Source organism: Pteropus vampyrus, unplaced genomic scaffold (assembly GCF_000151845.1).
Source record: "Pteropus vampyrus isolate Shadow unplaced genomic scaffold, Pvam_2.0 Scaffold482, whole genome shotgun sequence".
NCBI lineage: Eukaryota > Metazoa > Chordata > Mammalia > Chiroptera > Pteropodidae > Pteropus > Pteropus vampyrus.
In genome coordinates, this window is record NW_011889263.1 from 248,570 (window position 1) to 262,687 (window position 14,118).

The 14,118-nt window shown below is 52.0% G+C and overlaps 2 protein-coding genes across 5 annotated transcripts in view; one reads left to right on the plus strand and one right to left on the minus strand.

Annotated features, from left to right (window-relative positions):
* Positions 1-14,118, plus strand: part of MAST1 (microtubule associated serine/threonine kinase 1) — a 36,362-nt gene that overhangs the window by 1,992 nt on the left and 20,252 nt on the right. For 2 of the 4 annotated variants that reach the window (XM_011382529.2, XM_023524612.1), the window contains exons 2-3: positions 7,270-7,380; positions 12,388-12,735. In XM_011382529.2, coding sequence (XP_011380831.1) covers positions 7,334-7,380; positions 12,388-12,735 — 395 coding nt within the window. In that variant the 5' untranslated portion in view covers positions 7,270-7,333. Of the gene's footprint in view, positions 1-7,269; positions 7,381-8,359; positions 8,682-12,259; positions 12,277-12,387; positions 12,736-14,118 lie in introns of those variants that run through there. The other 2 variants (XM_023524613.1, XM_023524614.1) reach the window with 2 other exon arrangements.
* Positions 1,091-5,058, minus strand: RTBDN (retbindin). The gene is made up of 5 exons (XM_023524615.1): positions 4,878-5,058; positions 4,270-4,357; positions 4,045-4,155; positions 3,713-3,809; positions 1,091-3,134 (listed from the first exon to the last, which is right to left on the minus strand). The coding sequence occupies exons 1-5, from the start codon at positions 5,044-5,046 to the stop codon at positions 2,907-2,909; spliced, it is 693 nt and encodes a 230-aa protein (XP_023380383.1). The 5' UTR covers positions 5,047-5,058; the 3' UTR covers positions 1,091-2,906.

Sequence of the window (14,118 nt, forward strand, 5' to 3'; positions counted from 1 at the left end):
ATGAAGATGTTGGCAAGTTTAATTTCTTCTGAAGCCTCTATCCTCAGCTTGTAGATGATGGCTGCCTTCTCCCTGCATCCTCACATAGTCTTCCCACTGTGTATCTGTGTCCTAATCTCCCCACCCGTGTGACCTCATTTAACCTTAATTACCTCTTTAAAGGTCTATCTTTAAATACAGTCACATGAGGTCCTGCGGGTTAGGACTCAACATATGAATGGGGTCGGGGCAGTTCAGCCCATAGCAGAGCACCTGTCTATTCTATGTAGATTCTGTGCTGGACACTGGGAAGCCACCATTGACCAGCTGGAAGGGTCCCAGAGGACCCAGGGATGCATGATGGGGAGGCTGGCACTGGTCTGGGTCTCACAGAGCTTGACAAGCTGACGGGCCAAGATCTGAAGGGTAGAGTGGAACAGATAACAGGAGGGTGGAAGAGAGTTCCAGGCAATGCTTCTCGAAGTTTTCAAACAGCCACTCCTGCTCTTGACAGCACTGCAGGTTAGTCCGAATTCCTCTTGTTCATCCCCCTCTGCCTATCTTCCAGTTCCTGTCCCAGTGTCCTCACTGGTACCCCTCACCTCCAATTTCACCCTTCCCTGTCCTGCTTGCAAGTGTCAGTCTGATGGATGTTGCCCTGCATAAACCTATGGCCCTCGTAATCAGGTCCAAGTTGGCTTTGCCTGGAGTTCAAGGACTTCTAATGATCTGTCCATAGTTCCCACACTCTGCTCCAGGCTTGCTGACTAGAACCTGATCTTTCCAGGCCTCCTACTTGAGATGCACTTCCTCACAGCTTGGTCATCTATCTGCCTGGAGTTCCTTCCAAGGCTTCTATCACTTTTCTTTCTCAAATGCCTGCTTCTTTTGTTACAGTAACATCATCATCAACAACAATGATAATGGATTATATTGACATTGTTAATGATGTGCCAAGCACTTTCCAAGCATTTTATTTGACATCCCTCTTATTGGGAGGTAGAGTCTAGGATGCCTCTCTTTGAGTATGAGCTGGCTTTAGTGACTCACCTTAGTGATCAGAAAATACAAGGTGATACTGTGTGACTTCCTAGACAGGTGATACTGTGTGACTTCCAAGACTAGATCATCAGAGGTGAGACAGCTGCCACCTGGTTCTCCTTCTTGGGACACTTGCCCTGGGAACCCAGCCACCATCCTGTGAGGAAGCCCAAATCACAGAGAGAGGCCATGTCTAGCTATTCTTGCCAACAGCCCCAGCTGAAGTTCAAGGCAAGAGCCAGTGCCAAGCACAAGATGTATGAGTGAGGAAGCTTTCAAGGTGACTCCATCTCCTACATGAGATACTTTGAGCAAGAACCCAGCTGAGCCCAGGTAAACCCCAGAACCATGAGAGCTAATAATGATCATTGTTTTATGTTACTGTGTTTGAAGTTGTTACACAGCAGTGCATAACCAGAACAACTTGCAAGAACGCACTTAACAACAATCCTATGAGAGGAACAATTATAATTTCCATTTTATAGATGAAGAAACATGCCCAAAGTTACCAATATGAGTAAATGGTAGAACTGGGATGTGAACCCAGGTAAATGTACTATAGAGTCAGGGTCCTAACTACCATTCTCCGGCCAATATATTTTGATTCCCTGCCCAGCACCCTTTTCTCTTCTCCTGGTCCCAGTGCCTGACTTTCCTTTGGGGTAACCACCCTTTCCCCATCCTCAGTCCACGTGGTTCAGATGGAACTGATCCCATCATGGGCCTTCAGGCACAAGCCCATAACCCAGATCAGGCCAGTGAAAGCACAGCATCCCCCTGGGCACTATGATTGGTTAAGCGTTGGGCTCATGACGAGGGTGGATCAGTGACAGCTAGCCCTGGAACTTCTGCTGGTTTGACAGAGAAATAGGTCCATTTCTATAGGTCACTGGAATCATGGGATTCTGGTCCATCTTTGCTGCTGTGAGAAAAAGATAGGGATAGATTCCCAGCATCATTTAAGCACCCAAATACAGCCATTCTTGAAGTTTAGCAGTGTCTTGGCTAAAGAAACTTTGAACTGAACTTGTCTCTTGCAGCCAAAAGAGGCCTGGTTGCTACTCTCCTAGTGGGACACTTTTCTTATGTCATTTCATTTTCCCTGAGGGCAAGGAATGAATCTCATCTTTTTTAGCACAGTGCCTTGTCATAGGAGGCATCCATCAATCTTGATCTATTGAACTAAAAAGGACCTTGCCTCTATTTTCCAGGTGAGGAAACTGAAGCTCTCCTGGGGCCTGTGGATAAGGAAGAGAATTAGGAGTAGTGCTTACAACCCAAATCCTGAATCAGGGTCCAGTCCTTTGCCTTTAGGGCTAGGGTTGGGATTTGGGAGAATGTGAAGGAAGGAAGGGGACATCTATACAAGTCAGAGAGCTTCCTATGTGGCAGGGAGCTTCTTACTGGTGGCACACAGTGGGAGAACACACCTGCCTTTGTCAGCCCTTCTAACCCCACCCCCTATTTCTGACACCTGAATATACCTATTTAGGAGACAAGTGCTCCAGGGTATAGGCCATCCATCATTTACACATCTGTCATTTACATGCTAGTGTGAATCAGTCGCTAACCCTAGGTCCTGAGGATTGGGGTGAGACACCTATCACTTTCTGACAACGAGCCTTCCCACTCATTTCTCCAAGAAGCAGCCACATCATGTGCTCTAGTTGGCGACTTTATTCCAGGTGGAGAGGAGGAAATGGGCTAGAGTTGGGTTATTGCTCTAATAATTTGGAGAGAGGCTAGTCTCTGGGGCCCCAGGGAAAAGGGATAGGCCTCTAGAAACTAGAGGGCAGAGAGGGAGAGGGTTGGAGCTCTGGGTATCGTGAGGGGGCAGGCGGGAGTTGGGGGAAAGGGACGACTCTCCATCCAGGGCTAGGCGCCCCCTAGCGGCCGCTGCCACTTCCACTGCCACTCCCGCTGCCCATGATGTCCAGGATCCAGGTGCCAGTGCGGCGGGAGCGCAGGAAGGTGGTTTCTCCCGCCCTCCGTTTGTGTCTGGGATGTGGAAGCACGGAGATGGAAATGTTGAGGCAGTGACCAGCGCCTGGAATTGCCACCGGCATTGCGTAGCCCAGAACCGAGCGGCAAAGGTCCACCCCGTCAGCGAAGGTCTGGGAGAAGGAGTGGAGTTAGGGCCCGAGTGGGTGCAGACACCCTGGGGGGCGTGGCCGTCTGAGGCTGGTGGAGGGTGTGTTCAGGACCATGGCCTTGGAAAAGGAAAGGCTGAGAGTTCCATTGAGAGTAGGGGCCAGGGTGAGGGCGGGATCTTGGGACGGGCAATTCTCACCTCTGGATCACTGGTCATTATGGCAGGCCGTAGTGTGGGGTTGGGGAGGGCAAGTAGTTCCTACTGGGTTCTGTGAGGCTGGAGCAGGGGAGGGCTAAATTAAGGTTGGGGCATTGAGGAAGGTGACTAGGGCCTCTGGATCTTCTGGGGGGACTTGTGGATGGCCCTGGAGCAGAGACAGCCCCTTGGGGTGGGCAAATTCGGTTCCAGTGGGCCTTAGGGAAGCTGCTGGCATAAATGCATTCCATTATGGAAGCTGGGCTGCAGAAGAGCAGAAGGGTGGGAGCGGGGGTAGGGGGGGCCTTGGGAATGCCAGTCCAGACTCTGGGCCCAGGTGGGTTAAGACAGCACGTGGTAAGAGGAGGTCTCAGCTTCCTCCCACAACCTCTGTCCCATGCTCACCTGCCCATAGGTACTGCAGCCAGGGTTGCAACCCCTCTTTTCAAGGAGTGGAAGCCAAGTTGGGCCACAGGTGATATCGCTTTTGCAGATGGCAAACCTGTGGTTGGTGAGTGGACAAAAGAAGTGGAGTAAAGGCTCTGCAGTCGGGTTCCAGTAGGGTTCTTGTTTTCCACAGGCCCGGCTCCTTTCTGCCTAATGTCTAAACACCAGGCTTCATCCTCTTGTTTGTGCAGGCCATGCCCCCTTTAAACAGTAGCACCAGCCTGCTGCAGATCCTGCCTTTGGCCCTGCCTAGACCATAGGCCATGCCCCTGATGCCCCACCTCTCCTACCAGGCATCACAGAGCTCTGCGCAGAGCGGCTGTGTCTGACGTTTCTGCAATAGCAGGAAGTGCAAGCGACTGTGGAGGGCAACTTGGAGGTGTCCCAGGAAGGATTTACACCTGGATATCAGGAGAGACAGGCCCGGACGGGTCAAGATGCGCCGGGGTTCTCTACCCTGGCTGGGGCAACTGATATAAAGAGCACAAGGAAAGTCTGGGGATTGCTGTACTCACCTGGGGCTCGACTCTCCCCCACAGTGCCCTGGGAGGATCACTGGGTCCAATGCCTCTTGTGTGTCCATCTCTGAGGGAAAATAGGGCCATGGAGAAGGGAACTCCTTTGAGTTGGGGTCTTAGATTCTTAGGTAGGGTTGGGGAACCAAGGCCTGGGGGGGGTCCCCCAAACAGATGGACTCCAGTTATATCATTTTTCCCAAACATAAAACTTAAAGACACTTCACTTGAGATGCAAATGCAGCTTCAAGTAATATTTATGATAATCGGCTAATTATTTTTTATGTCCCCGGTGGCAGTGTTAATTCTCAAATGCTTATATATATACCCTTTTACAACACCCCTGTGAAGTAAGTCTGTTGTTTCTCCCCATTTTTAATGGCTCACATGAGTCCCAGAGAGGTTAAGTGACTTGCCCAGGGTCACACAGCTACAAAATGTCAGAGTTGGGATCTAAACCCAGGCAGTTTGATTTCAGAGTCTGTTCTCTTTAACTACATTCTTCAGCACTATCCTAGTCTGCTCTAAGCCCCTGTCATAAGGAAATTCTGGTATTGCTATGATGGAGTGAGGGTTCCTGTGCGTTAGGCAGGGTCTGGAGTGCTCACCTGCCAGGTCCAGCTGACCTGTGCCCAGATTGGCCGCCAGCCTGTGGTGTCTTTGGGACTTAATGGGGAATGGGCGGCTCCCTCCACAGGCCCCTAGCAGGATCCATGCCAGGGTCAGTCGCAGGGCCCAGGACAGGCCCCTGGGTCGAATGCGGCCCTTGCAGGCCATGTCCACTTGAGATAAGAGTCAGCTGGGATATGGGTTGAAGGTCAGCCGTCCTTTTTTGGGAGCTCAGGGTGGTCCTCTCTTGATGCAAACCCAGGAGACAGTGCCAGGCAGAGCAGAGAATGGGCAATTGATGAGGAGGCAATGGCCAAAGACCTTCAAATCCCAGGGGCCACCAAGGCCTACCTCTGACCCAGGAGCCCTCTTCCCCACCAGACTCATGTCCCCTCTATTCCTTCAGACCCAAGTGCCCCTCCCCCAGTTTTGCCTGAATTTGGTAGCCCCCTCCTCACACCTAGCAGGATCTCCCACCTTGTGAGCCCTTAGGCAACCCCCTCCATCTCCAGAACTAAGGGGATGTCTCCAGCTCATTCGATGTCTCTCTTCTGTTCAGTAATTCCTCCCTATCTTCTGCCCAGTCTCCTCCCTCCTCAATCCCCGCTGGCCCCTCTCATGGTCACCTTCTCTCAGCCTACAATCGGCTTAGGGGCTGCCACCCAAGGCTAGGCCTTTGGAGCCAAGTTTGGCTGTGGCAGGACTCAGGTTCTGTCGCTGGGGTACAAAAGCCCCAGTGCAGAGGAAACTGGAGGATCGGTGAAAGCAAGACAGTTCAGTACCCTCCCCTTCCCCCTCAAGCCACCCCTCACCTGTTAGCCGGACTGAGGTCTAGGGCGCTGCCGAGACACCTCAGGGTTAAGTCCAGGAAATGGTGGCAGCCAAAGGGGGCGTGGTTTGATGCAGGGGAGGGATTTCCCACCATCCCTCCCCTTGCTCCAGCTGACAAAAGGTTGGAGGACCCGGGACTGGTGTGTATACATCCTTGTGTTTGCTTTTATGTTGAAATTATGGCTTAAACTCTGGATCTGTACATGTGGAGATTGTGCATTGAATGAGGATGTGTTTATGTGGCTGCGTGTATGTGTATGTGTACGTTGTGTGCAGTTTGTATGTGTCTCTTGGTTTTGTGGTTGTGTTTGTGTGTTCAAAATTGAGATAAGGAGGACTGTATGTGTCCCAAGCCAAATGTGTCCAGTTGAGTAAGAGATAATAAATGTAAGGGAGTAGATGCAGGATCAGAATAGGATGTGTGCCCTGCGAAAATCAGTGAATAGAGTCAGTGGGTAAAGGTTGTTGACCATGAATGTTGATCGTAAGTGAGCAAGGGAGTGAAGAGGGTGGATCTGCATCTGAAATATGCATGTGTGTGTGTCCCTCTGTAGTTTTTGTGACTATGTCCCTTGCGAACATTTTCTCATTCATCTATTCATTCAACAAACATTTATTGAGCACCTGCTGTGTTACATTCTGGAAATGTAGTAGTGACCAAGACTTGAAAATCTCAATCCTCATAGAGCTGACATTCTAGTAGATGAGGAAAACAGCCCTGCAGTGGGTATGTATGTGTATGTGTGTCCATGTATTGCCTTGGGAGGATATATGTGCCTGTATGTTGGACGAGTCTGTGTGTAGCTGAGCTTCCTTTCATTTGGGAAGTATGTGTGTGCTTGTGTTTGTTAAGTGTTTGTATTTGTTGTTTGTGCTGCACTTGCTGAATATGTATGTCTGTGTTTTCTATGTGTTTATAGAGTGTGAGTTTATGTGTATATGTGTTTGTGTGTGTTGAGTATGTGTTTATATATGTGTGTATTCTCAGAGTGTGTGTGTTTATGGAGTATGTGTTTGCAGAGTATATAAATATGAGTATATGAGTGTTTGCTGAGCGTGTTAGTATGTTCATGTTTGTGTGTATGATTGCAGAGTGTATGTGTATGTGTGTGTGCACCTGTGCTTGTAGAGAGTGCATATGTGTTTTTGTGAGTAATGACAACTATCACAAATCTCTCTTCCTTCTCAGTCTAGTGCATAGTTTTTTTTCTGTCTCTTTTACTGCTGTACTCCTAGATCTCAAAACACTAACTTGCACACATTAAGTGGTCAATTCAAATCTAGTGAATGAACAAATGAGAAAGCAGTGTCTCCAGGCTCCACTGAGGGCACCCATTGCTGTCCTGGAGGCATCAGCAACCAAGATTCAGTGGACTTAGCCTACCCCCAGCTCATCTTAGAGCAGTCCAGGTTGTTCAATGTGTCCAGTTGAGTAAGAGATAATAAATGTAAGGGAGTAGGTGCAGGACCAGATCTTAGGTCAGATCTAGCCAGCCTCTGGGTAGTGCCTCCCACCAGCCCTTCTCCTTTCCTGACCTCAGCCCCCAAATCTGCACGCAGATTTCAGCACCGCGGACAGGAGCACACGAGATCAGCACCACGGAGAGCTCCCGCGGCCGCCCGCATGAAAAGGGGCGACACAAGTGGAGTCCCGGCCTTGGACAGAGAAAGGTGAAGAACAGACTCGACGAGATGGCAACATAAACATGCCGACCAACAGAGACAAACAGACAATCAACTCAGGCAAAGGCACAGAGATGAGGAGACAAGTGCGGCCGTGGTGGGCGGGGGGACAGAACACAAACTAGACCTCACTAGACCTGGCTGTTGCTCCCGTTGGGAGGCAGGAGTCACTCCTGTTCAGTGACTGCCCTCGAGAGCCCTCGAGCCATTTATGGGCTGGACCCTTGGGAAGCCACCTCCCCATCCTGCCCCCCAGTGCCTAGACTTGGTGTGGGTAGGTTTCAGCTCTAACTCTGGGAAGCATAGTCAATTTGGCCTCAGCTGCAGGAACACTGCGGGGCAAGGAGGGGGGGTGTTGAAAATCGCTTCAGCTGCCCCACCCCAAAGACCAGCTAATCGCTCCTATAAATACAGCCTGGCCTGGCTTCTTAATCCTGACGATGAGGGAAGGGGTCACTAGAGGGGCTGCAGGGTTCCCTGAAGAGTCTCTGCTTGGGAGAGGGGGGTATCTCCCATGAGTACGGGCCTCCTCGGTGAAAATGTCACTCTGTAAGAATGTCTTCTTGGGGCACGGGGGTCTCGTGGGTAGAGACAATTTCCCACAGAGAATATGGCTTTTAGGGGGTCTTCCATTAGGGGTATACCTACCAGGCTCCCCACGTGAAATGTCGCCTCGGGATTTTTCTATGTAGAAATGTCTCTTCTTGGGGAATGGTGGCTTTTGAGAGAAAGCATCACCTCTCAGAGATCGACTGTCTTAAGAATGATTTTCAGAGTGAGGGGAGAGTTCTTGATTACAGAGTGCCTCCCTGTGGAGCATGTGTCCCCATGGGAATGTGTCTCCCTGAGGCAGTCGCTGGGGGTGGGTCGCATAGAGAATATATCTCAGCGAGAATGTCTTGGGGTGTTTCTAGAGTTGGGGTCTACCCATGAGCATATCTCTCTCCTGGGGTATCTCTCTTTATAGGCATCTCTTGGTAGCTTGGCTGTCTCGGGGTTATCTGGAGGCTCCTTTTCCCGCCTGTCCCCCGTCCCCCGCCCCCAGCGCGGGCAGCCTTGGCTGAGACCGGCTGGAGCGCCTAGACGCAGTGACGGTGCCGGGCCCGCCCCACTTTGCTCCGCCCCCGCTTCCCCCCCCTCCAGCCGCCGCCGCCGTGGCGGTCCCCGCGGCTTCTCACTCCTTCCCTCTTCCCTCCTCCCGGCTGCCACCGCCACCCTCCTCCCTCCCCGGGGCCGAAGCCTCCGCCGCCATGGACGATTCGGGCCTGATCCGCCGCCGGAGGCTGCAGGTACGAGGTGGACCCGGCCCCAGGTGGAGCAGAGGGGGTCGGCGCCTTGGGGCGGGGCCCGGCTGCCGGCAGGAGAACTTGCGCCAGGGTCCGCGCGGGCGCCGTCTCCCACGGTCTCCGGACACTACCCGCAGGGAACGCTGTGGCCACGCGTCCTGTCGTGCTGGGGACCCCGCCCCTCGGGCGCCGCCCAGGGATCCAGGGAGCTGACGGAGAGGGTGCAGCCGAGCGCTCCTCCTCGAGGATAGCCCGAGGGGCACCTAGCCCACCGGAGGGCAAGGGGGCTGGGGCCAGAAGTCATCGCTCTGGCTCCTCGCCAAGGTGGGGGGTGAGGGGGCGCAAAGCAAAGTTATTGCTCCAAGGCTGGAGCCCCACGGGGCCGCCGGCATCGCTGCAGCCGTAAACATGTTTGTACCAGCAGCCTCGCCCCTCACCACCTCAGGAGCCGCTTTCAGAGACCCCCTGCGACGTCCATGCACCCGCCTGGCTACCAGGATTCTTCCTACTGACCTAATTGGACAGGCACCTAAACAGCCTCCCTCCTCACTCTTCATTCCAGCCCCCTCCACTCCACCTCCCCCCCCCGCCCCGCCCCTGCGCAATCCTCAAGTCCAGCGCAGCTTGTGGGTGGGCGGGAGCGATTTTTAGCTCCTTGCAGCCTTAGAAGATGCTGGTCTCCAGGCTGCGCAGGCGCGGTAGGCGTGAGTCCACTGCGCGGAGTGGGACACTGAGGATTGTTGTGGAGTGTTGGAAAGCGAGGGCGGGGCGGGGGGGGGCGGCGGGGAATCCAAGCGTCAGGAATTCCCACTTCCAAGATGGGTGGAGATTCTGAAGCTGAGAAGGGTCCTCTTCTCCCGTCTTTGGTGTGAGCTTCTAAAGGTTAAGTTTCACCCCAAGGTCTGTCTGGTCTTTCTGAGCCTCATTGGAGCTCAGCCCCGTGCTAGGTATCCTGGAAACACTTAGATAAAGCCTAACATGGGCCCAGACTCAGGCTACATACCTAGCTTAGAGCTTGGGAAGAACTCTGATCCAGAACTCTGATCCAGGACCTCTTCTAACCCACCATCCGTGAGATTGGAGACCAAGGTGAGCTGATCAGTCATTGCAGCAGGAAAAATCGAGATCAGAGGGCAGGATGGACTTCCCAGGCGTTTGGTTGATGCTGGAGCCATACTTGTGTTGGAAAGCTAATTCGCTTTCAAACAGCCCAGATGGCCCCGTCTAGGAGCCTTGGGCTCTTCAGGTCTTCCCTCGATTCCCTCCCAATTCCAGGGCTGGGTTAGGAGAACGATTCCTAAGAGAGGGAGGGAGCTGCGGCAAAGCCAGAGCCAAATGCTGAACCAATCAAACTAGGTACGCGCCATCGGGTGCCCTAGGAAAAAAGAGAAAATGGGGCGGGGCCTGCATGGGGTGTATCCCCGCCTTCTGGGCCGGTGCCGATTCCCATTGGCTCAGTGCCACGCGGGATTTTTGTCTCTAGCAAGACTGCCCCCAGCCCGGGATCCTCCCACTCATCCTCTCAACCTTCTTGAGGCTACTTTTAGTCTCGGGTACCCCCACCCGGGTCATGCTCCTACCTCTTCCCTCTGACAGGGTTAATCACTTCGCTGCCTGGATACACCCTCACACATTGGTGCTATCCCTTAGGACAATCCTTTAGGAACTGTTTCGCAACCTCGGAGAACCCGAGGGTCCCCTGTGTACAGCTGGGGTCATATATATGAAGAGCATCCTGAGTTTGAATGGCCTGTCCGCAGCGCTGTCTGTTAATCCTGGAGAGAAGCAGCATCCGCTTCTGCAGCTGGGGCTCTGCAGCTGGGGATGGAGATGGCGTCTCTTTACACCGACGCCAAGGATCCCAGTCCTCCACTGCTCCAGTTTGTCCTTTTGTTCGACCCCTAATGTTAGGTGCCCTGGCAGATGAGGCTGTGTTCGAAAATTTCTCGGAGAGAGGCTTGAATGTTTCCCAGGGGCTCACCCTCGAAGGCCGAGTGTACCCGGGTCTGGAATCTTGAGCTCCATGGTCGAGAAATCCAGGTCTTGATTTCGCTTGGGCCATTGCGGTCGCGCAGTCCCGCAGGGCCGGTCCAAGTTGCAGCTCATTCTAGCTGATCCTGCAAAGACAGCAGGAAAACCTGGTATGGATTTCTGGTCACTCGTGGCTCAGAAGGGCAAGGCTGCCGATGTAGACATTATGCCCTTTGACCTCGACTATACATTCACAGGAGTGGGAGATCCCTCTGGCTCATCTTCTGTCATGCAGTGTATCCATCCACAATAACTCCTGTTCCTATGACCTAATATTTATTGAGCCCTAACTATGTGCCAGGCTTCACACTAAGGTGCTAGCACCTGCATCATCTCACGGAATCCTCTAGGATGTATGGACTATTGGAAGGTCACTTGCCAAGGTTGTCAAGAGGCACTGCTGGGATTTGAACCCTGGGATTTCTGTTTTCAGAGATCATGGAAAGGATCTAGACTATTCCTAGTTTTTCGAATTTTCCTCTGGTTAGAGTCCCCAACAAAAGGGCTTTTGAAACCCTCATTCAAATCTTGCAGCCCTACCTAATCCCCTTTATTCGCATCAGCCTGTGGACACAGAGCCGGCTATAAGTTGGCAGTCCCTCTCCACATTTCTCTTGGAAAAGGGTTTAGACCTCCGTAGTTTCTGGACCCTGTAGTGACTACCTGTGTGCTTGACAAACAGAACATGAACATTTTCTGATGTGGACACATAAAGTTAACAGCTATTAATTATTATCACTGCCATTATATATATATATAATATTTTATTATATATATAATATTTTATATATAATGGCAGTGATAATAATTAATATGTATTAATATATAAAATATATATTTATATAAAATATAATATATATTTTAATTAAAAAAATATATATATTTTTAAAGAGCACCTAGCCACCACATGATTCTCAATTCAAATTTCAGTTTTGAGCCACCTTAACTACCTCCACCCCCCCCACTCTTGGATCTGGCTGGGAGTAGGGCAGAACCGTTGGAGTGTGGAGGAGTCACTCATTCATTCAAATTTTCATGTTTGAGCATGCCAAGTTCATTCCTGCCTCCAGGCCTTTGCAGTTTCCTTTACCTCAGATGCTCTCTTCACAGATCCTCCCATGCTGCCTCTTATTTTTCAGAAACTATCTTAGAAGTCGCCTTCCCAGAGTAGCCCTCTCAGACCATCATGTCCCTCTCCTAGCTGTTTTCCATCATATCACCTTGCTTAAATTTATTCATGACGCTTATTGCTGTCTAAAATTATTTCATTCACTTTCACATTAATCTTGTTTATTTTCTGCTTCCCTCCTGTAAATGCTAGTTTCAAAAGGGCAGGAATTTTTGTTTCATTCATTGCTGTGGCCCCAGTGCCTACACAGGTCCTGGGATATAGTAGGCGCTCAAGAAATGCTTTTCAATTAAAGACTCCCGTTTCACTTGCACAAACAGACATTGAGATGCTAACTCAGGAGTCCTCTATGGGGCCCTATGCTGGTCTCTAGGAGTCAGGAAAGGAATCATCCTGGTATCCCTACCTTCAGCCCTCAGCCCATGGCCAAGGGTGCAGGTGACATGCGGATGAGTCCCACCCAACTTCTCCTCCTGGGGGCTGAAAAGCTTGCGGGCAACAGCTGCTGGCTCATGCTGACCTCTATCCTTTTGTTTCTTTGCCTTCTAGAAGGATTTGCCCCTGCCCCGGAAAAGCAGCAGGTGAGCCTTGGGGAGAGATACGCGAGAGCGGGTTGGGGCGCCAGGCCAGCGTGCGGGCGGGGCCTGGTGCGCTGGTACCCAGCAGCGCCCCCTCCCGGCAAGTGGTAGCGCATGGCCCTCCCCTCCCTCGCCCTCCCCTCCCTGCCTGCTGCGGCTCCAGCATCCGCCCAGCGCGCTCGCTCCCAGCGCCGCTGCCACTGCCGCACCTGCCACCATGTCGCCGCCGCCGGGTCATGTCTGACTCTCTCTGGACCGCGCTTTCCAATTTCTCGATGCCCTCCTTCCCTGGTGGCAGTATGTTCCGCCGCACCAAGAGGTAGACCCCTGATCCCTAAGACCCTGACTTGGCCCTCCCGCCAAAGCCGCCCCTCCGGCGGGTGCCGCAGGGTGGGGCCCGGGATGCTGCACCCGGTCCAGCTGCGCCAGAGGTGCCCGCGCTGCGCCTTCCTGCTAGGGATGGGGCTGAATGGAGGGCAGTGGGGGGCGAGGCTGGGGGACACACTGGAAAGGACAGCCGCAGGGGGCGGGGGCTGCTCGGGGTGTTCGTGTGTGGGGGGGTGCGGCGCCTTTGTCTTCTGTTGCTGTGGACTCTGGCAGTTCAGAAGGGTAAGAGAAGAAGGGATTGGTGGGGGGGCTTGGCACCCTCAGAACAATAGCCGCAGTCTGGCCTCCCCCCACCCCATGCCGCGTGCTCTGGCCGCGCTGATATGCTCAGTCACTGCAGTGGGGGGTGAGGGGAATGGAGGGGCCTGAGGCTCCCTCTTTGGAAGCTGGAATCCTGAAGGTCAGAAAGAAGATGGGGACTTTTATCATAGCACAAACTCCCCCCCAACACAGCCTCATTCGGAAAATAGTGACACACAGTGTCACGTAGGACATGATGTCACACACACATACACAACAGCCCTAGTGGCCCAGATACACAGGGAGGCACCACACATACCCAGCCATACAGTGGCCATAGGTCAGAGACATGCACAGATACACAGGGGCACCCCCAGCATCACACACTAACCAGTAAACCCACAGGTACACTGTTGTGTACACTCAGTAAGATGTCACATGCATGGTGACACACACAATTATTGCCACCTAAGATGCATACAGACACATGTGTGGCAATGGCATCCATGTACCCAATGTCACAACACACAATATCACCTAAGCATGTTGCATGTTGTGTCACACGGATGCCACAATAAAACAGGGAATCTTGCAGAGAGTGAAAGACAAACTATCATACATTATCACATGCAAGACTCATCCAGGGAATGTCACACATGTTGGCATGCTCAGACATGCCTAATGTCACAGGATGTTAAATTTACACACAGTAGATGCCACTTGTGTACATACATGGTGAATATCACATGCAGACACAAGGACAGTATCTCACAGACTTAGAATGCTGCACAAAGACACATGGAGCAGAAATCGTACATCATGCAAACAATATAGCACACAATGGCACGCATAATTATGTACAAGTGGCATTATACATTGTGTCACATAGATACACAAAGGCGCAAGTTGTGTCACAAGATAAACACAAGGACTGTCACACATGTTACACTAGGATGCACCCATTGCTAAACTTGCACGCTGGATGTCACACGTGGATACACACAGCATACGTCACACACAGATCTAGACAGGCAGATACTCAATATCTCCAACAGTGTCACAAAGACATGACTAT